Here is a 22,395-nt window from a genome sequence, read left to right on the forward strand (position 1 = left end):
TATATATATATGTATATATATATATATATATATATATATATATATATATATATATATATATATATATATATATATTTACATGTGAATTGTTTTATTTAATTGAAGAAAGTTAGTTTTATAATCGCCCTGCGATGAGGTGGCGACTTGTCCAGGGTGTACCCCGCCTTGCGCCCAATTGTAGCTGAGATAGGCGCCAGCGCCCCCCGCGACCCCGAAGGGGAATAAGCGGTAGAAAATGGATGGATGGATGGATGGTTTTATAATGGTTTTATAATCGCGAATCATTTATTTTACTTGCAGAATTTTTTTTTATTGTCACTCCCTATTTTAATTTAAGAAAATGTGGGGTTTTTTTCTTGCGAATTTTTTTTTTAATTGAAGAAAATAGTATTTTTTTTTCTTGCGAATTGTATTTTTAATGGAAAAAAATTGTTTTCATACTTGCAAAACTTTTTTGTTAATTGCAGAAAATTGTTTTATACTTGGAAATCTTTTTTTTTACTTGCAGAACTTTTTTTTTCTTCTGACTCCCTATTTAAATTCAAGAAAATGTTTTATTTTGCTTGCAAATCATTTTTTTATTGAAGAAAATATAAATTTTTTTACATGCAATTTTTTTTCTTTAAATTGAAGAAAATTGTTTTTACAATTGCAAATTGTTTTTGTTTTACTTGCAGAAAAAAAATGGACTCCCTATTTTAATTTAAGAACATACAGTGTTTTTTTTCTTGCGAATCGTTTCTTTAATTGAAGAAAAAAAAATGTTTTTCTTGCCAATTGTATATTTAATGAAAGAAAATTGTTTTCATAGTTGAAAATATTTGTTTATTGCAGAACATTGTTTTTATACTTGCAAATCTCTTTTTTTCAAATTGCTGAAAATTGTTCTATACTTGGAAATCATTTTTTTTTACATGCAAAAGATTGTTTTCTTCTTGAGACTCCTTTTTTTAATTTCAGAAAAATAGTCTTTTTGTTTTTTTACTTGCGAATCACTTCATTAATTGACTAATATTGTTTGTTTTCGTTTTACTTGCGAATTGTTGGGTGTGAGTACAAACAAGTTTGTGTGTTTCTGGAGTCTTGGCAGGAATTTTACTCCATATCTCAGTGTTGCGCGTCTAAATTGAGCCACGTATCTATTTGTGTGCGTGTACGTGCACAGGAAGGGCAACAGCATCCTGGAGGTGGACGACGAAGGAGGTCGCATGTTTCTGCGGGTTCTGATCCACCTCACCATGCACGACTACCCGCCTCTGGTGTCTGGAGCTCTGCTGCTTCTTTTCAGACACTTCAGCCAGAGACAGGATGTGCTGCACACCTTCAAACAGGTCACACACACGTTTTCATGCCCGACTAATTCATCCAAGCTAACGTCAGGGTTTTTTCAAGCCGCAACCTCCAATTTAGTCCCAGTGAATAATTAAAAACAAACATGCACGTGCTGACACGGTCCCGCGTGCAGGTCCAGCTGCTGATCTCCGCCCAGGACGTGGAAAACTACAAGCTGATCAAGTCGGATCTGGATCGTCTCAGGACGCTGGTGGAGAAGTCTGAGCTGTGGGTGGAGAAGAAGACGAGCGGGGGCGGCGACGGCAAAAAGGACAAGAAAGACAAGAAGGAGAAAGCGGAGGTTAGCGGGCTCACTTTGGTTCAATGGATGATGAATACCTCCATCCAGTAGAGGGCGCTGTCACTAACAACTCTAACACCGACATTTAAGACACCTCACTCAGTCAAAAATAATCTCATATCCAACCATAAGTGCACAAAAGTAACCAACTAACATCAGCTGCTTTGAACGCTGCTTACGCAACTTCCTGTATGCCGGTGTGGGCGGGGCTTGCTGCGTCATACCTGGTGAAGGTGACTGAGCGGTCCTGATTGCATGTCACATCTCTTCTGTATTGTTTCTTTTACCTTACAGAGGGAGCGGTGTCCCCCTTTTTTAACATCTTATTTCAGCTGAAAAGCTTACTGAGGTTTTGATAGTGTTAGGACCTTTCACTTTTAGGAGGGAGGAGTCCGCCCGGATCATTTTATTCTCTCCTAAATGATGAGAAGTGACTAGAATTGAAGTTAATGTAGTCTAAAAAAAGGATTACCGTATTTTCTGGACCATAGGGCGCACCGGGTTAAAAGGCGGACTGCTGATGAACGGGTCTATTCAGGTCTATTTTCATACAAAAGGCGCACCGGATTATGAGGGGGTCATATTGTGATTTTTTTCGAAATATAAAACCCTTCCAAGTGGTCAAAATAACATGTAATGGTGGTTCTTTGGTCAAAATGTGTTAAGTCTTGGCAAGAATGAGGACTCTGTTGCAGACAGGGAACGATTGACGCAGGCTTTTATTCTGCAGTTTCTAAGAACTTTCTTCAAACAGAGTGAATAAACAAATAGCTATGAATTCTAAACTTGATACACGAGAGTAACCGTCAAAAGAAACGTGGTGCAAAACAATAAACGGAAAATCACTCCCGTCAGGTTCAAACCCAGATGACATGTATTAAACAAGACAAGAGACAAAGGATTGAACAGAGACAGTATTACATTTTGCTCAATTTGAGGAGAAACGTGTCGATCTGTAACCTCTTACAGTGTCACCCACGCTCTGGCGGAAGATTGTACGCCTCGTCCTTTATTTGGACTTTCTCTGATTAATGTCAACAGCTGCTTCCAAAAGGACGGGGTCGTAAAAGAGTTCAAAGAAGAGGTTCCGTAAAAGAGTTCAAAAAGAGGTTCGTAAAACAATTCAAAAAGCGGTCGTTTGGACTTCCTTGTGATCTACATAACATGTAACGTTGGTCTCTGGTCAAAATGTGTTAAGTCTTGGCAAGAGTGAGGACTCGGTTGCAGACGGGGAAAGATTGACGCAGGCTTTTATTCTGCAGTTTCTAAGAACTCTCTTCAAACAGAGTGAATGAACAAATAGTTATGAATTCTACACTTGATAAAAGAGAGTAAAAATAAAAAAAAACGTGGCGCAAAACAATAAACAGAAAATCACTACCGTCAGGTTCAAACACTGATGACATCTATTAAACAAGACAAGAGGCAAGGAATTAAACAGAGACAGAATTCAATTTTGCTCAATTTGACGAGAAACATGTCGACCTGTAACCTCTTACAGTGTCACCCACGCTCTGGCGGAAGATTGTACGCCTCCTCCTTTATTTGGACTTTCACTGACCACATGTCAACAGCTGCTTCCAAAGGGATGGGGTCGTAAACAGTTCATAGAAAGGGTCGTAAAACAGTTCAAAGAAGAGGTTCCGTAAAAGAGTTCAAAAAGAGGTTCGTAAAACAGTTCAAAAAGCGGTCGTTTGGACTTCCTTGTTCTCTACATAACATGTAATGGTGGTTCTCTGGTCAAAATGTGTTAAGTCTTGGCAAAAATGAGGACTCGGTTGCAGACGGGGAACGACTGACGCAGGCTTTTATTCTGCAGTTTCTAAGAACTCTCTTCAGATAGAGTGAATAAACAAATAGCTATGAATTCTAGACTTGATACACGAGAATAACCGTCAAAAGAAACGTAGCACAGAAAATCCCTCCCGTCAGGTTCAAACCCAGATGACATCTATTAAACAAGACAAGAGGCAAAGAATTGAACTGAGACAGTATTAAATTTGGCTCAATTTGAGGAGAAACGAGTTGATCTGTAACCTCTTACAGTGTCACCCACGCTCTGGCGGAAGATTGTACGCCTCCTCCTTTATTTGGACTTTCTCTGACCACATGTCAACAGCTGTTTCCAAAGGGACGGGTCGTAAACAGTTCATAGAAAGGGTCGTACAAAGAAGAGGTTCCGTAAAAGAGTTCAAAAAGAGGTTCGTAAAACAGTTCAACAAGAAGTCATCTGGACTTCCAAGAGGTCTACATAAGATGTAATGGTGCGTTTTCTAAGAACTCTCTTCAGACAGAGTGAATAAACAAATGGCTATGAACTCTAGACTTGAATACACGAGAGTAACCATCAAAAGAAACGTAGCACAAAACAATAAACAGAAAATCACTCCCGTCAGGGTCAAACACTGATGACATCTATTAAACAAGACAAGAGGCAAAGAATTAAACAGAGACAGAATTCAATTTTGCTCAATTTGAGGAGAAACGTGTCGACCTGTAACCTCTTACAGTGTCACCCACGCTCTGGTGAAATATTGTACGCCTCCTCCTTTATTTGGACTTTCTCTGACCACATGTCAACAGCTGCTTACAAAGGGACGGGGTCATAAACAGTTCGGAGAAAAGGTTGTAAAACAGTTCACAGAAAAGGTCGTAAAACAGTTCAAAGAAGAGGTTTGTAAAACATTTCAAAAAGAGGTCGTCTGGAACTTGGGCAGATCCTGCCTTCTCTCCGCTTTGTAGTTCTTGGGTTAAAACATTATCTTTCTGTTGATTACAATACATGAAAGAAACAGAACACCTTCATATTGCTTCCCCCCTACACAGTGGAGTTTTACAAGCCTTACTCTTGGTAGGTTCCAAAGACAACTTTCGATTCTCACCAGGCACTCAATGTTACACAAAGTTTTTGTGATAACTTAGAAACAATTATTCTAAAAACTTACTGGGGATGAAAAAGGCGATAGCAAAATTTACACTGATCTAATAACAAGAAAACAACAATACATATGATTAGTTACACTAAAAGAAAATCGCTCACAAAGACGAAGAGACAACAAGTTATAAACAGTAACTAAACTATAAAGTTTACTTATATAGCCCTAAATCACAAGTGTCTCAAAGGGCTGCACAAAGCCACAACGACATCGTCTGTTCAGATCCCACATCAGGGCAAGAAAAAACTAAACTCAATGGGATGACATTGGGGCTTCACGGTGGCAGAGGGGTTAGTGCGTCTGCCTCACAATACGAAGGTCCTGCAGTCCTGGGTTCAAATCCAGGCTCGGGATCTTTCTGTGTGGAGTTTGCATGTTCTCCCCGTGAATGCGTGGGTTCCCTCCGGGTACTCCGGCTTCCTCCCACTTCCAAAGACATGCACCTGGGGATAGGTTGATTGGCAACACTAAATTGGCCCTAGTGTGTGAATGTTGTCTGTCTATCTGTGTTGGCCCTGCGATGAGGTGGCGACTTGTCCAGGGTGTACCCCGCCTTCCGCCCGATTGTAGCTGAGATAGGCGCCAGCGCCCCCCGCGACCCCGAACGGGAATAAGCGGCAGAAAATGGATGGATGGATGGGATGACATTGAGAAACCTTGGAGGGGACCACAGATGTGGTGACCGGTGCAATGGACGTCGAGTGGATTTAATTAATAGTGTGAGAGTCCAGTCCATAGTGGATCTAACATATTAGTGACAGTCCAGTCCATAGTGGATCTAACATAATAGTGTGAGAGTCCAGTCCATAGTGGATCTCACATAATAGTGTGAGAGTCCAGTCCATAGTGGATCTAACATAATAGTGTGAGAATCCAGTCCATAGTGGATCTAACATAATAGTGTGAGAGTCCAGTCCATAGTGGATCCAACATAATAGTGTGAGAGTCCAGTCCATAGTGGATCTAACATAATAGTGTGAGAGTCCAGTCCTTAGTGGATCTGACATAGAAGTGTGGTAATCCAGTCCATAGTGGATCTAACATAATAGTGTGAGAGTCCAGTCCATAGTGGATCTAACATAATAGTGGGAGTCCAGTCCATAGTGGATCTAACATAATAGTTTGAGAGTCCAGTCCATAGTGGATCTAACATAATAGTGTGAGAGTCCAGTCCATAGTGGATCTAACATAATAGTGGGAGAGTCCAGTCCATAGTAGATCTAACATAATAGTGGGAGAGTCCAGTCCATAGTGGATCCAACATAATAGTGTGAGAGTCCAGGCGGAGTGAATCTGACATAACAGTGTGAGAGTCCAGTCCATAATGGATCTAACATAATAGTGTGAGAGTCCAGTCCATAGTGGATCTAACATAATCGTGTGAGAGTCCAGTCCATAGTATATCTAACCAACATAATTGTGTGAAAGTCCAGTCCATAGTGGATTTAACATAATAGCGTGAGAGTCCAGTCCATAGTGGATCTAACATAATAGCGTGAGAGTCCAGTCCATAGTGGATCTAACATAATAGCGTGAGAGTCCAGTCCATAGTGGATCTAACATAATAGTGTGAGAGTCCAGGCGGAGTGAATCTGACATAATCGTGTGAGAGTCCAATCCTTAGTGGATTTGACATAGTAGTGTGAGAGTCCAGTCCATAGTGGATCTAACATAATAGTGTGAGAGTCCAATCCTTAGTGGATTTGACATAGTAGTGTGAGAGTCCAGTCCATAGTGGATCTAACATAATAGTGTGAGAGTCCAGTCCATAGTGGATCTAACATATTAGTGACAGTCCAGTCCATAGTGGATCTAACATAATAGTGTGAGAGTCCAGTCCATAGTGGATCTCACATAATAGTGTGAGAGTCCAGTCCATAGTGGATCTAACATAATAGTGTGAGAATCCAGTCCAGAGTGGATCTAACATAATAGTGTGAGAGTCCAGTCCTTAGTGGATCTGACATAGAAGTGTGGTAATCCAGTCCATAGTGGATCCAACATAATAGTGTGAGAGTCCAGTCCATAGTGGATCTAACATAATAGTGTGAGAGTCCAGTCCATAGTGGATCTAACATAATAGTGGGAGAGTCCAGTCCATAGTGGATCCAACATAATAGTGTGAGAGTCCAGGCGGAGTGAATCTGACATAACAGTGTGAGAGTCCAGTCCATAATGGATCTAACATAATAGTGTGAGAGTCCAGTCCATAGTGGATCTAACATAATCATGTGAGAGTCCAGTCCATAGTGGATCTAACCAACATAATTGTGTGAAAGTCCAGTCCATAGTGGATTTAACATAATAGCGTGAGAGTCCAGTCCATAGTGGATCTAACATAATAGCGTGAGAGTCCAGTCCATAGTGGATCTAACATAATAGCGTGAGAGTCCAGTCCATAGTGGATCTAACATAATAGTGTGAGAGTCCAGGCGGAGTGAATCTGACATAATCGTGTGAGAGTCCAATCCTTAGTGGATTTGACATAGTAGTGTGAGAGTCCAGTCCATAGTGGATCTAACATAATAGTGTGAGAGTCCAATCCTTAGTGGATTTGACATAGTAGTGTGAGAGTCCAGTCCATAGTGGATCTAACATAATAGTGTGAGAGTCCAGTCCATAGTGGATCTAACATAATAGCGTGAGAGTCCAGTCCATAGTGGATCGAACATAATAGCGTGAGAGTCCAGTCCATATTGGATCTAACATAATAGCGTGAGAGTCCAGTCCATAGTGGATCTAACATAATAGTGTGAGAGTCCAATCCTTAGTGGATTTGACATAGTAGTGTGAGAGTCCAGTCCATAGTGGATCTAACATAATAGCGTGAGAGTCCAGCCCATATTGGATCTAACATAATAGTGTGAGAGTCCAGTCCATAGTGGATCCAACATAATAGTGTGAGAGTCCAGGCGGAGTGAATCTGACATAATAGTGTGAGAGTCCAGTCCTTAGTGGATCTGACATAGTAGTGTGAGAGTCCAGTCCATAGTGGATCTAACATAATAGTGGGAGTCCAGTCCATAGTGGATCTAACATAATAGTTTGAGAGTCCAGTCCATAGTGGATCCAACATAATAGTGTGAGAGTCCAGTCCATAGTGCATCTAACATAATAGTGGGAGAGTCCAGTCCATAGTAGATCTAACATAATAGTGGGAGAGTCCAGTCCATAGTGGATCCAACATAATAGTGTGAGAGTCCAGTCCATAGTATATCTAACCAACATAATTGTGTGAAAGTCCAGTCCATAGTGGATCTAACATAATAGCGTGAGAGTCCAGTCCATAGTGGATCTAACATAATAGCGTGAGAGTCCAGTCCATAGTGGATCTAACATAATAGTGTGAGAGTCCAGGCGGAGTGAATCTGACATAATCGTGTGAGAGTCCAATCCTTAGTGGATTTGACATAGTAGTGTGAGAGTCCAGTCCATAGTGGATCTAACATAATAGTGTGAGAGTCCAGTCCATAGTGGATCTAACATAATAGCGTGAGAGTCCAGTCCATAGTGAATCGAACATAATAGCGTGAGAGTCCAGTCCATATTGGATCTAACATAATAGCGTGAGAGTCCAGTCCATAGTGGATCTAACATAATAGCGTGAGAGTCCAGCCCATATTGGATCTAACATAATAGCGTGAGAGTCCAGTCCATAGTGGATCTAACATAATAGTGTGAGAGTCCAATCCTTAGTGGATTTGACATAGTAGTGTGAGAGTCCAGTCCATAGTGGATCTAACATAATAGTGTGAGAGTCCAGTCCATAGTGGATCTAACATAATAGCGTGAGAGTCCAGTCCATAGTGGATCGAACATAATAGCGTGAGAGTCCAGTCCATATTGGATCTAACATAATAGCGTGAGAGTCCAGTCCATAGTGGATCTAAAATAATTGCGTGAGAGTCCAGTCCATAGTGGATCTAACATAATAGTGTGAGAGTCCAGTCCATAGTGGATCTAACATAATAGTGTGAGAGTCCAGTCCATAGTGGATCCAACATAATAGTGTGAGAGTCCAGGCGGAGTGAATCTGACATAATAGTGTGAGAGTCCAGTCCATAGTGGATCTAACATAATCGTGTGAGAGTCCAGTCCATAGTATATCTAACCAACATAATAGTGTGAAAGTCCAGTCCATGGTGGATCTAACATAGTAGCGTGAAAGTCCAGTCCACAGTGGATCTAACATAATAGTTTGAGAGTCCAGTCCGTAGTGGATCTAACATAATAGTGTGAGAGTCCAGTCCATAGTGGATCTAACTTAATAGCGTGAGAGTCCAGTCCATAGTGGATATAACATAATAGTGTGAGAGTCCAGTCCATAGTGGATCTAACATAATAGTGTGAGAGTCCAGTCCATAGTGGATCTAACATAATAGTGTGAGAGTCCAGTCCATAGTGGATCTAACTTAATAGCGTGAGAGTCCAGTCCATAGTGGATATAACATAATAGTGTGAGAGTCCAGTCCATAGTGGATCTGACATAATAGCGTGAGAGTCCAGTCCATAGTGGATTTAACATAATAGTGTGAGAGTCCAGTCAATTGTCGATCTAACATAATCGTGTGAGAGTCCAGTCCATAGTATATCTAATCAACATAGTAGTGTGAAAGTCTAATCCATAGTGGATCTGACATAATAGCGTGAGAGTCCAGTCCATAGTCGATCTAACGTAATAGTGTGAGAGTCCAGTCCATTGTCGATCTAATATAATGGTGTTAGAGTCTATTCCATAGTATATCTAACATAATAGTGTGAGAGTCCAGTCCATAGTGGATCTAACATAATAGTGTGAGAGTCCAGTCCATGGTGGATCTAACATAATAGTGTGAGAGTCTAGTCCATAGTGGATTTAACATAATAGTGTGAGAGTCCAGTCCATTGTCGATCTAACATAATCGTGTGAGAGTCCAGTCCATAGTATATCTAACCAACATAATAGTGTGAAAGTCCAGTCCATAGTGGATCTAACATAATAGTGTGAGAGTCCAGTCCATTGTCGATCTAACATAATGGTGTTAGAGTCTAGTCCATAGTATATCTAACATAATAGTGTGAGAGTCCAGTCCATAGTGGATCTAACATAATAGTGTGAGAGTCCAGTCCATGGTGGATCTAACATAATAGTGTGAAAGTCCAGTCCATAGTGGATCTGACATAATAGCGTGAGAGTCCAGTCCATAGTGGATCTAACATAATAGTGTGAGAGTCCAGTCCATGGTGGATCTAACATAATAGTGTGAAAGTCCAGTCCATAGTGGATCTGACATAATAGTGTGAGAGTCCAGTCCATGGTGGATCTAACATAATAGTGTGAAAGTCCAGTCCATAGTGGATCTGACATAATAGTGTGAGAGTCCAGTCCATTGTCGATCTAACATAATGGTGTTAGAGTCTAGTCCATAGTATATCTAACATAATAGTGTGAGAGTCCAGTCCATAGTGGATCTAACATAATAGTGTGAGAGTCCAGTCCATAGTGGATCTAACATAATAGTGGGAGAGTCCAGTCCATAGTGGATCCAACATAATAGTGTGAGAGTCCAGGCGGAGTGAATCTGACATAACAGTGTGAGAGTCCAGTCCATAATGGATCTAACATAATAGTGTGAGAGTCCAGTCCATAGTGGATTTAACATAATAGCGTGAGAGTCCAGTCCATAGTGGATCTAACATAATAGCGTGAGAGTCCAGTCCATAGTGGATCTAACATAATAGCGTGAGAGTCCAGTCCATAGTGGATCTAACATAATAGTGTGAGAGTCCAGGCGGAGTGAATCTGACATAATCGTGTGAGAGTCCAATCCTTAGTGGATTTGACATAGTAGTGTGAGAGTCCAGTCCATAGTGGATCTAACATAATAGTGTGAGAGTCCAATCCTTAGTGGATTTGACATAGTAGTGTGAGAGTCCAGTCCATAGTGGATCTAACATAATAGTGTGAGAGTCCAGTCCATAGTGGATCTAACATAATAGCGTGAGAGTCCAGTCCATAGTGGATCGAACATAATAGCGTGAGAGTCCAGTCCATATTGGATCTAACATAATAGCGTGAGAGTCCAGTCCATAGTGGATCTAACATAATAGTGTGAGAGTCCAATCCTTAGTGGATTTGACATAGTAGTGTGAGAGTCCAGTCCATAGTGGATCGAACATAATAGCGTGAGAGTCCAGTCCATATTGGATCTAACATAATAGCGTGAGAGTCCAGCCCATATTGGATCTAACATAATAGTGTGAGAGTCCAGTCCATAGTGGATCCAACATAATAGTGTGAGAGTCCAGGCGGAGTGAATCTGACATAATAGTGTGAGAGTCCAGTCCTTAGTGGATCTGACATAGTAGTGTGAGAGTCCAGTCCATAGTGGATCTAACATAATAGTGGGAGTCCAGTCCATAGTGGATCTAACATAATAGTTTGAGAGTCCAGTCCATAGTGGATCCAACATAATAGTGTGAGAGTCCAGTCCATAGTGGATCTAACATAATAGTGGGAGAGTCCAGTCCATAGTAGATCTAACATAATAGTGGGAGAGTCCAGTCCATAGTGGATCCAACATAATAGTGTGAGAGTCCAGTCCATAGTATATCTAACCAACATAATTGTGTGAAAGTCCAGTCCATAGTGGATCTAACATAATAGCGTGAGAGTCCAGTCCATAGTGGATCTAACATAATAGCGTGAGAGTCCAGTCCATAGTGGATCTAACATAATAGTGTGAGAGTCCAGGCGGAGTGAATCTGACATAATCGTGTGAGAGTCCAATCCTTAGTGGATTTGACATAGTAGTGTGAGAGTCCAGTCCATAGTGGATCTAACATAATAGTGTGAGAGTCCAATCCTTAGTGGATTTGACATAGTAGTGTGAGAGTCCAGTCCATAGTGGATCTAACATAATAGTGTGAGAGTCCAGTCCATAGTGGATCTAACATAATAGCGTGAGAGTCCAGTCCATAGTGGATCGAACATAATAGCGTGAGAGTCCAGTCCATATTGGATCTAACATAATAGCGTGAGAGTCCAGTCCATATTGGATCTAACATAATAGCGTGAGAGTCCAGTCCATAGTGGATCTAACATAATAGTGTGAGAGTCCAATCCTTAGTGGATTTGACATAGTAGTGTGAGAGTCCAGTCCATAGTGGATCTAACATAATAGTGTGAGAGTCCAGTCCATAGTGGATCTAACATAATAGCGTGAGAGTCCAGTCCATATTGGATCTAACATAATAGCGTGAGAGTCCAGTCCATAGTGGATCTAACATAATAGTGTGAGAGTCCAATCCTTAGTGGATTTGACATAGTAGTGTGAGAGTCCAGTCCATAGTGGATCTAACATAATAGTGTGAGAGTCCAGTCCATAGTGGATCGAACATAATAGCGTGAGAGTCCAGTCCATATTGGATCTAACATAATAGCGTGAGAGTCCAGTCCATAGTGGATCTAAAATAATAGCGTGAGAGTCCAGTCCATAGTGGATCTAACATAATAGTGTGAGAGTCCAGTCCATAGTGGATCTAACATAATAGTGTGAGAGTCCAGTCCATAGTGGATCCAACATAATAGTGTGAGAGTCCAGTCCATAGTGGATCCAACATAATAGTGTGAGTCCAGTCCATAGTGGATCTAACATAATAGTGACAGTCCAGTCCATAGTGGATCTAACATAATAGTGTGAGAGTCCAGTCCATAGTGGATCTAACATAATAGTGTGAGAGTCCAGTCCATAGTGGATCTAACATAATAGTGTGAGAGTCCAGTCCATAGTGGATCCAACATAATAGTGTGAGAGTCCAGGCGGAGTGAATCTGACATAATAGTGTGAGAGTCCAGTCCATAGTGGATCTAACATAATCGTGTGAGAGTCCAGTCCATAGTATATCTAACCAACATAATAGTGTGAAAGTCCAGTCCATGGTGGATCTAACATAGTAGCGTGAAAGTCCAGTCCACAGTGGATCTAACATAATAGTGTGAGAGTCCAGTCCATAGTGGATCTAACATAATAGTGTGAGAGTCCAGTCCATAGTGGATCCAACATAATAGTGTGAGAGTCCAGGCGGAGTGAATCTGACATAATAGTGTGAGAGTCCAGTCCATAGTGGATCTAACATAATCGTGTGAGAGTCCAGTCCATAGTATATCTAACCAACATAATAGTGTGAAAGTCCAGTCCGTAGTGGATCTAACATAATAGTGTGAGAGTCCAGTCCATAGTGGATCTAACTTAATAGCGTGAGAGTCCAGTCCATAGTGGATATAACATAATAGTGTGAGAGTCCAGTCCATAGTGGATCTGACATAATAGCGTGAGAGTCCAGTCCATAGTGGATTTAACATAATAGTGTGAGAGTCCAGTCAATTGTCGATCTAACATAATCGTGTGAGAGTCCAGTCCATAGTATATCTAATCAACATAGTAGTGTGAAAGTCTAATCCATAGTGGATCTGACATAATAGCGTGAGAGTCCAGTCCATAGTCGATCTAACGTAATAGTGTGAGAGTCCAGTCCATTGTCGATCTAATATAATGGTGTTAGAGTCTATTCCATAGTATATCTAACATAATAGTGTGAGAGTCCAGTCCATAGTGGATCTAACATAATAGTGTGAGAGTCCAGTCCATGGTGGATCTAACATAATAGTGTGAGAGTCTAGTCCATAGTGGATCTAACATAATAGTGTGAGAGTCCAGTCCATTGTCGATCTAACATAATCGTGTGAGAGTCCAGTCCATAGTATATCTAACCAACATAATAGTGTGAAAGTCCAGTCCATAGTGGATCTAACATAATAGTGTGAGAGTCCAGTCCATTGTCGATCTAACATAATGGTGTTAGAGTCTAGTCCATAGTATATCTAACATAATAGTGTGAGAGTCCAGTCCATAGTGGATCTAACATAATAGTGTGAGAGTCCAGTCCATGGTGGATCTAACATAATAGTGTGAAAGTCCAGTCCATAGTGGATCTGACATAATAGCGTGAGAGTCCAGTCCATAGTGGATCTAACATAATAGTGTGAGAGTCCAGTCCATGGTGGATCTAACATAATAGTGTGAAAGTCCAGTCCATAGTGGATCTGACATAATAGTGTGAGAGTCCAGTCCATGGTGGATCTAACATAATAGTGTGAAAGTCCAGTCCATAGTGGATCTGACATAATAGTGTGAGAGTCCAGTCCATTGTCGATCTAACATAATGGTGTTAGAGTCTAGTCCATAGTATATCTAACATAATAGTGTGAGAGTCCAGTCCATAGTGGATCTAACATAATAGTGTGAGAGTCTAGTCCATAGTGGATCTATCATAATAGTGTGAGAGTGTAGTCCATAGTGGATCTAACATAATAGTGTGAGAGTCCAGTCCATAGTGGATCTAACATAATAGTGTGAGAGTCTAGTCCATAGTGGATCTAACATAATAGTGTGAGAGTCTAGTCCATAGTGGATCTAACATAATAGTGTGAGATTCCAGTCCATAGTATATTTAACATAATAGTGTGAGAATCCAGTCCATAGTGGATCTAGCATAATAGTGTGAGAGTCCAGTCCATATACACCCTCCGCTTGCTTTGAGGTCGGTAAGCACAACCAGAATGATTCCGTACATAAGGCGCCCCGGCTTACAAGGTGCACTGTTGGGTTTTAAGGAAATGAAAGGGTTTTAAGTGTGTCTTATAGTCCGAAAAATACGGTAAGTACAAACACTCGAAATACCAGCGCTGGAGGGAGTCAACCTTTCCAAAAATGGTCGCTCGTCCCGCCTGCTTTTTGTCCACCTTGACGGGTATGGAAACTCCAAGTTCTTCCTCCAGGCTGGTACCTCATGACATCATCAGATAAAATATGTGTGTGTGTGAGAGTGTGTAGGTAGTAACGAAAACAGGGCGAGCTCATCATGCGTATCTCTTCTAGCTGTACAAAGGCCAAATCTTACAAACCCTGTTTCCATATGAGTTGGGAAATTGTGTTAGATGTAAATATAAACGGAATACAATGATTTGCAAATCCTTTTCAACCCATATTCAGTTGAATGCACTACAAAGACAACATATTTGATGTTCAAACTGCTAAACTTTTTTTTTTTTTTTTTGCAAATAATAATTAAGTTAGAATTTCATGGCTGCAACACATGCCAAAGTAGTTGGGAAAGGGCATGTTCACCACTGTGTTACATCACCTTTTCTTTTAACAACACTCAATAAACGTTTGGGAACTGAGGAAACGAATTGTTAAAGCTTTGAAAGAGGAAGTCTTTCCGTTTCTTGTTTTATGCAGAGCTTCAGTCCTTCAACAGTCCGGGGTCTCTGCTGTCGTATTTTTACGCTTCGTAATGTGCCACACATTTTCAATGGGAGACAGGTCTGGACTGCAGGCGGGCCAGGAAAGTACCCACACTCTTTTTTTACGAAGCCACGCTGTTGTAACACGTGCTGATTGTGGCTTGGCATTGTCTTGCTGAAATAAGCAGGGGCATCCATGAAAAAGACGGCGCTAAGTTGGCAGCATATGTTGTTCCAAAACCTGTATGTACCTTTCATCATTAATGGTGCATTTCACAGATGTGTAAGTTACCCATGCCTTGGGCATTAATGCACCCCCATACCATCACAGATGCTGGCTTTTGAACTTTGCGTCGATAACAGTCTGGATGGTTCGCTTCCCCTTTGGTCCGGATGACACAATGTCGAATATTTCCAAAAATAATTTGAAATGTGGAATCGTCAGACCACAGAACACTTATCCAATTTGCATCAGTCCGTCTTAGATTATTTCGGGCCCAGAGAAGCCGGCGGCGTTTCTGGATGTTGTTGATAAATGGCTTTCGCTTTGCATAGTAGAGCTTTAACTTGCACTTACAGATGTAGCGACCAACTGTATTTAGTGACAGTGGTTTTCTGAAGTGTTCCTGAGCCCATGTGGTGATATCCTTTAGAGATTGATGTCGGTTTTTGATACAGTGCCGTCTGAGGGATCGAAGGTCACGGTCATTTAATGTTGGTTTCCGGCCAAGCCACTTACGTGGAGTGATTTCTCCAGATTCTCTGAAACCTTTTGATGATATTATGGACCGTCGATGTGGAAATCCCTAAATTTCTTGCAATTGCACTTTGAGAAACGTTGTTCTTAAACTGTTTGACTATTTGCTTACGCAGTTGTGGACAAAGGGGTGTACCTCGCCCCATCCTTTCTTGTGAAAGACTGAGCACTTTTTGGGAAGCTTGTTTTTATACCCAATCATGGCACCCACCTGTTCCCAATTAGCCTGCACACCTGTGGGATGTTCCAAATAAGTGTTTGATGAGCATTTCTCAACTTTATCAGTGTTTATTGCCACTTTTCCCAGCTTCTTTATCACGTGTTGCTGGCATCAAATTCTAAAGTTAATGATTATTTGCACACAAAAAAAAAAGTTTATCAGTTTGAACATCAAATATGTTGTCTTTGTAGCATATTCAACTGAATATGGGTTGAGAATGATTTGCAAATCATTGTATTCCGTTTCTATTTACATCTAACACAATTTCCCAACTGTGTTGGGGGGGGGAATATTCCTGTAACAATATGAGTGCTATTTAAAAAAAAAAAAACATGGTGTGCATGCTGATGAGGTAAAATGTTCCAAGCTGCTTCTTCTCCTGAGGGTAGAGTGATGACATCATAGTGACATAAGTGTGTCCTGCTTGCTGTGCTGCCCTGTGCATCCTCCAGGGGGCAGCAGAGGACGCGGCGCCCAAGAGAGAGAAAGGCGAGAAGAGCAACGAGAACTATCAGAACGTCAAAGAGGTCAGGAAACACCCAGCAGCCTGCTGTCGTCTGTCAATCACTCAGTGTGGGGCGGGGACAATGTCTTGGTTTGACCTCCTGTGCAGCTTGCAAGCTCCTTGTCCGTGTCTGACGCTATTTGTGGTCTAATCTCTCGCCGGCTTTTCCATCTCGCCACCTTCACGCTCCCGCATCCACTTCCTGTCCGTTCGCCAAGGTCACTCTATGGTCTCGCTGCTTATTCCCAGGTACCGGCCTGTCGGCGAAGTGAAATATCTCTGTTGGTTTGCCCCGCACTTGCTTTGGTTAAGTCACTCTTGCATAATATACTAGTTACTATGGTAATTTAATTAGTTACTATGGTAACCTAAGTCACAGCAGCTCAGACGAGGCACCAATCAGTGTGGGTGGGGGGCGTTTCCACAGAGCGTTTCCAGAACGGCCTGCCTGAAACGGCGTCAGGGAGAGACAGGGAAGGGGATTTTTACAACAAAGTTCTAAATCTTAGTGATACAGTGGGGCAAAAAAAGTATTTAGTCAGCCGCCGTTTGTGCAAGTTCTCCCACTTAAAATGACGACCGAGGTCTGTAATTTTCATCATAGGTACACTTCAACTGTGAGAGACAGAATGTGAAAAAAAAAATCCAGGATTTCACATTGTAGGAATTTTAAATAATTTTTTTGTAAATTATGGTGGAAAATAAGTATTTGGTCAACCATTCAAAGTTCTCACTGGTGGAAGGAGGTTTTGGCTCAAAATCTCACGATACATGGCCCCGTTCATTCTTTCCTTAACACGGATCAATCGTCCTGTCCCCTTTGCAGAAAAATCACCCCATTCCACCCCCATGCTTCACAGTAGGTATGGTGTTCTTGGGATGCAACTCAGTACTCTTCTTCCTCCAAACACGACGAGTTGAGTTTATACCAAAAAGTTATATTTTGGTTTCATCTGACCACATGACATTCTCCCAATCCTCTGCTGTATCATCCATGTATCCAAAGCCTTTTTATAGATATGCATATGCATGCATGCCTTCTCCGGGTTGGGGAGGAGACCCTGCCCCAAGTGGAGGAGTTCAAGTACCTAGGAGTCTTGTTCACGAGTGAGGGAAGAGTGGATCGTGAGATCGACAGGCGGATCGGTGCGGCGTCTTCAGTAATGCGAACGTTGTACCGATCCGTTGTTGTGGTGAAGAAGGAGCTGAGCCGGAAGGCAAAGCTCTCAATTTACCGGTCGATCTACGTTCCCATCCTCACCTATGGTCATGACCGAAAGGATAAGATCACGGGTACAAGCGGCCGAAATGAGTTTCCTCCGCCGTGTGGCGGGGTTCTCCCTTAGAGATAGGGTGAGAAGCCGCTGCTCCTTCACATCGAGAGGAGCCAGATGAGTTGGTTCGGGCATCTGGTCAGGATGCCACCCGAACGCCTCCCAAGGGAGGTGTTTAGGGCACGTCCAATGGGTGGAAGGCCACGGGGAAGACCCAGGACACGTTGGGAAGACTATGTCTCCCGGCTGGCCTGGGAACGCCTCGGGATCGAAGTGGCTGGGGAGAGGGAAGTCTGGGTTTCCCTGCTTAGGCTGTACCCAGAACCCCTTGCAGCACGAACTCTTCTGGGACGCTACAATATACACCCCCGCTACCAAAAAAACTCGATTTTGCATGTCACTATAAAGTTATATAAGCCTTGGTTGTTCAATATTCAATGCAAAACTTGTTTGGGTCCCTATTAAAAGGTTAAGTTGTTCAACTTTGGCCCGTGGCTTTGTTCAGTTTAGAATTTTGGCCCACTCTGTATTTGAGTTTGACACCCCTGGCATAAAGAGAAGAAGATTAACAGCTATTCAGTAGGATTTAAGGTCCAAGCTTACATCAAACTCAATTTGTTTTACTGCATGCCTTTGGTAAGTGCCGGAGTGAGAAGAGGTTTTAAAATAATTAGCGCATGCTTACTTTTACTGCATGCCTTTGGTAAGCGCAGGAGTGAGAAGAGGTTTTATATTAATTAACGCCCCGGCAGCAATTCAAGGAAATCTAAACTGGCATCCGAGGCACCACTGTCATGTGTTTTGGGGTCCAACTGTCCAAAAAAGTGTACTTATTATAAGCTTGGATGATCTTTGTGTTGCGGTAGATCCAGGAGAGGCTGAACAAAATGTGCAGCAGTGGTGTGTGGAAGAAGCAGCAGAGGCTGCTGAAGAACATGGGCGCCCATAAAGTCATGCTGGACCTGCTGCAGGTCTCCTACGACCAGGTGAGACACATAAACCGGGACAAGTTTCCACCGCAGTTCGAACTCTCGTCTCGTGTGTCTGCAGAACGACGTGAAGATGCAGGAGATCATCCGGTACGCCCACCTGTTCCTGCAGAAGTTCTGCATGGGGAACCAGGAGAACCAGGCTCTGCTGCACAAGAACCTCAGTCTCTTCCTCAACCCCGGGGTAAGCAGGGCTCCGATTGCCCCTCGCCTGGTCCTCCCTTCGCCGCCGTGTGGATGACGGCTCCTCCCACTCAGCTCCTGGAGGCGGAGACCGTGCAGCACATCTTCTCCAACAACTACCAGCTGTGCACGGAGATCTCGGAGAGCGTCCTGCAGCACTTCATCCACTGCCTGGCCACACACGGGCGCCACGTCCACTACCTCAACTTCTTGCACACCATCATCAAGGCCGAGGGGAAGTACGTGAAGAAGTGCCAGGACATGATCATGACTGAGGTGAGGTCGCCGCCCCCAAACCCCCCCCCGCCGCCGCCGCCGTGTGAAATCACCACGTGTGTCCGCAGCTGACCAACGCCGGCGAGGACGTGGTGGTCTTCTACAACGACAAGGCCTCCTTCAACGTCATGCTGGAGCTCATGGCCGATAGCCGGGAGGGCGTCGGCGACAACAGCCCGCTCAGGTATCACATCTCGCTGGTGGAGCTGCTGGCGGCGTGCGCCGAGGGCAAGAACGTCTACACGGAGATCAAGTGCACGTCGCTGCTGCCGCTGGAGGACATCGTGCGAGTGGTGACGCATGAGGACTGCATCACCGAGGTCAGTGGGCGGGGTCCACAAAAATCGAGCGTGCTTATGTGACCTTCCCTGTTCTTACTCTGTATAACAAACCCCGTTTCCATATGAGTTGGGAAATTGTGTTGGATGTAAATACAAACGGAATACAATTATTTGCAAATCCTTTTCAACCCATATTCAGTTGAATATGCTACAAAGACAACATACCATATTTCCTTGAATTGCCGCCGGGGTGCTAATTAATTTAAATGCTCTTCTCACTCTTGCGCTTACCAAAGGCATGCAGTAAAAGTAAGCATGCACTAATTATTTTAAAACCTCTTCTCACTCCGGCACTTACCAAAGGTATGCAGTAAAAATTTCAGTGTGATGTAAGGATACCATCATAAAAAGCACATTTAATTAAAAAAAAAAAACGTTATTATGGTCTTACCTTTACTTGAATGAATGAATGAATGAATGGTTTTATTTTGAGCCATGCAAAAAAAACAAAAGAATGACATAAAATACAAAAGAAATATATATATATATATATATATATATATATATATATATATATATATATATATATATATATATATATATATATATATATATATATATATATATATATATATATACATTATTTTTACACATACATTGAAAACATTACATGTGACTAATCTTTTGTAGATGTCAAGATTGGCTCAAAAGGGAGTGGGAAGAAGTAAACTTATTAAGTCCCACTCCTATACATATACAATATATATATACAATATATAATACCATAATATATATAATATAATTCAATTCAGTGCGTAGATGCTATATATTATCTATATATAATACATTTAAATTCACACACACTTACATATATACATATGCACACACACATATATACACAACACACACATATATCCAATTTGTATATATATATATATATATATATATATATATATATATACATATATATATATATATACATATACATACATACATATACACACAATCACATACATACACACATGCATATACCCAAAATACACACACACACCTATATAAATACTATGTATACAATAGTATATATAATATACACTTTTGTCTAAACATTATTAACAGTTTGTTTTTTTTACTTATAAATGAAATCCATGCCAGCTCCTTCTGATCAAAAGCATCGATAACTTGTTTATAGAAGTCTTCCTTATCTTTCTTCAGTTTTAAAAGTCTCTCTGTCTCGATGGGGATCTTCCTCTATTACCTCCTGCTTCGATTGAAAGTCCAGTTTAGAAAACTGCTATCAGACCGCTGCTATCAGTTAGCTTGGCTCCTCAAGTTGGGGCGACGACAGAATTAACCTCGAACAACTTCCCCTCCCGTTCTGCCCTGTGGGTGATCTCTTTATCCCACCGCTGCCACCAGGAAGTGTTATTGTATAAATAATACACTGGGTATTTAGGACTGGAACATGCTTTATTTCAGCCTGGTTGTTTACATTGCCAGCATAGGTGTTACATCCTAAAAGGTCCACCCTATCCGTCCCAGCACAATCACGTCACTCATTTCACTTCTTCTGCAGCCGAATAGTCGCAAGAAGGATCACTAGCGCCCTCTACCACCAGGAGGCGGGAGTTATTTAATGACTCATATTTGACAGATGCAGCTACGGTATTGTGACAGTCTCAAGCCGTCGTCTTCCGGGTTCCCAGGACCACCAAGGAAGGACATGGCTTGAGCAGTTTGACTTTGTTTATTTTTCAATAAAACCTCAGTCCAGGTCGCTCTTCCGCTCCTCCTCTCCGCTCGCTCGCCGTCTCCTCGCCGCCGTCTTGGGCCGGGCTCCAGCGTGCCCTGCCTGTCTGTTGGACTGTCGGCTCCACAGGTATATTAATAAAACATAACTGCTTACTGTTCTTTTTAGCATACCAGTATTCAATAGCTTGGACCTTAAATCATATTGTATAGCTCTTAATTGTCTTCCCTTTATGCAATTTCAAATTACCGGTATTGAAATAAGCCTCCTCTATTTTGAAAATGATGACAGGGGAAGTGTCACTCGTGACGTCACGAGTTTGACCCGGCGGTAATACTAAGCATGCGCTAATTATTTTGCAAAGCGAGTTTGACCCGGCAGTAATTCAAGGCAGGCGCATACTATATGCCCTGCGGCAATTCAAGGAAATACGGTATTTGATGTTCAAACTGATTCTTTTTTTTTTTTTTTTGCAAATAATCATTAACTTTAAAATTTGATGCCAGCAACATGTGACAAAGAAGTTGGGAAAGGTGGCAATAAATACTGATAAAGTTGATGAATGCTCATCAAACACTTTTGTGGAACGTCCCACAGGTGTGCAGGCTAATTGGGAACAGGTGAGTGCCATGATTGGGTATAAAAACAGCTTCCAAAAAAACGCCCAGTCTTTCACAAGAAAGGATGGGGCGAGGTACACCCCTTTGTCCACAACTGCGTGAGCAAATAGTCAAACAGTTTAAGAACAACGTTTCTCAAAGTGCAATTGCAAGAAATTTAGGGATTTCAACATCGAAGGTTCATAATACCATCAAAAGGTTCAGAGAATCTGGAGAAATCACTACACATGGCCGGAAACCAACATTGAATGACCGTGACCTTCGATCCCTCAGACGGCACTGTATCAAAAAACAACATCAATCTCTAAAGGATATCACCACATGGGCTTAGGAACACTTTAGAAAACCACTGTCACTACATATGGTTCGTCGCTACATCTGTAAGGGCAAGTTAAAGCTGTACTATGCCAAGCGAAAGCCATTTATCAACAACATCCAGAAACGCCGCCGGCTTCTCTGGGCCCGAGATCATCTAAGATGGACTGATGCAAAGTGGAAAAGTATTCTGTGGTCTGATGAGTCCACATTTCAAATTGTTTTTGGAAATATTCCGCATCGTGTCATCCGTACCAAAGGGGAAGTGAACCATCCAGACTGTTATCGACGCAAAGTTCAAAAGCCAGCATCTGTGATGGTATGGGGGTGCATAAGTGCCCAAGGCATGGGTAACTTACACATCTGTTAAG

At 42.0% G+C, this 22,395-nt stretch overlaps 1 protein-coding gene across 1 annotated transcript in view; it reads left to right on the forward strand.

Annotated features, from left to right (window-relative positions):
• The window catches only part of itpr3 (inositol 1,4,5-trisphosphate receptor, type 3), a 140,654-nt gene that overhangs the window by 72,305 nt on the left and 45,954 nt on the right, over positions 1-22,395 (forward strand). Inside the window, exons 26-32 of the mRNA XM_061902779.1 lie at positions 1,166-1,331; positions 1,466-1,633; positions 16,287-16,361; positions 18,480-18,599; positions 18,664-18,786; positions 18,861-19,061; positions 19,130-19,381. Coding sequence (XP_061758763.1) covers positions 1,166-1,331; positions 1,466-1,633; positions 16,287-16,361; positions 18,480-18,599; positions 18,664-18,786; positions 18,861-19,061; positions 19,130-19,381 — 1,105 coding nt within the window. The remainder of the gene's footprint in view (positions 1-1,165; positions 1,332-1,465; positions 1,634-16,286; positions 16,362-18,479; positions 18,600-18,663; positions 18,787-18,860; positions 19,062-19,129; positions 19,382-22,395) is intronic.

This window comes from Nerophis ophidion, linkage group LG06 (assembly GCF_033978795.1).
Source record: "Nerophis ophidion isolate RoL-2023_Sa linkage group LG06, RoL_Noph_v1.0, whole genome shotgun sequence".
NCBI classification, from domain to species: Eukaryota; Metazoa; Chordata; class Actinopteri; order Syngnathiformes; family Syngnathidae; genus Nerophis; species Nerophis ophidion.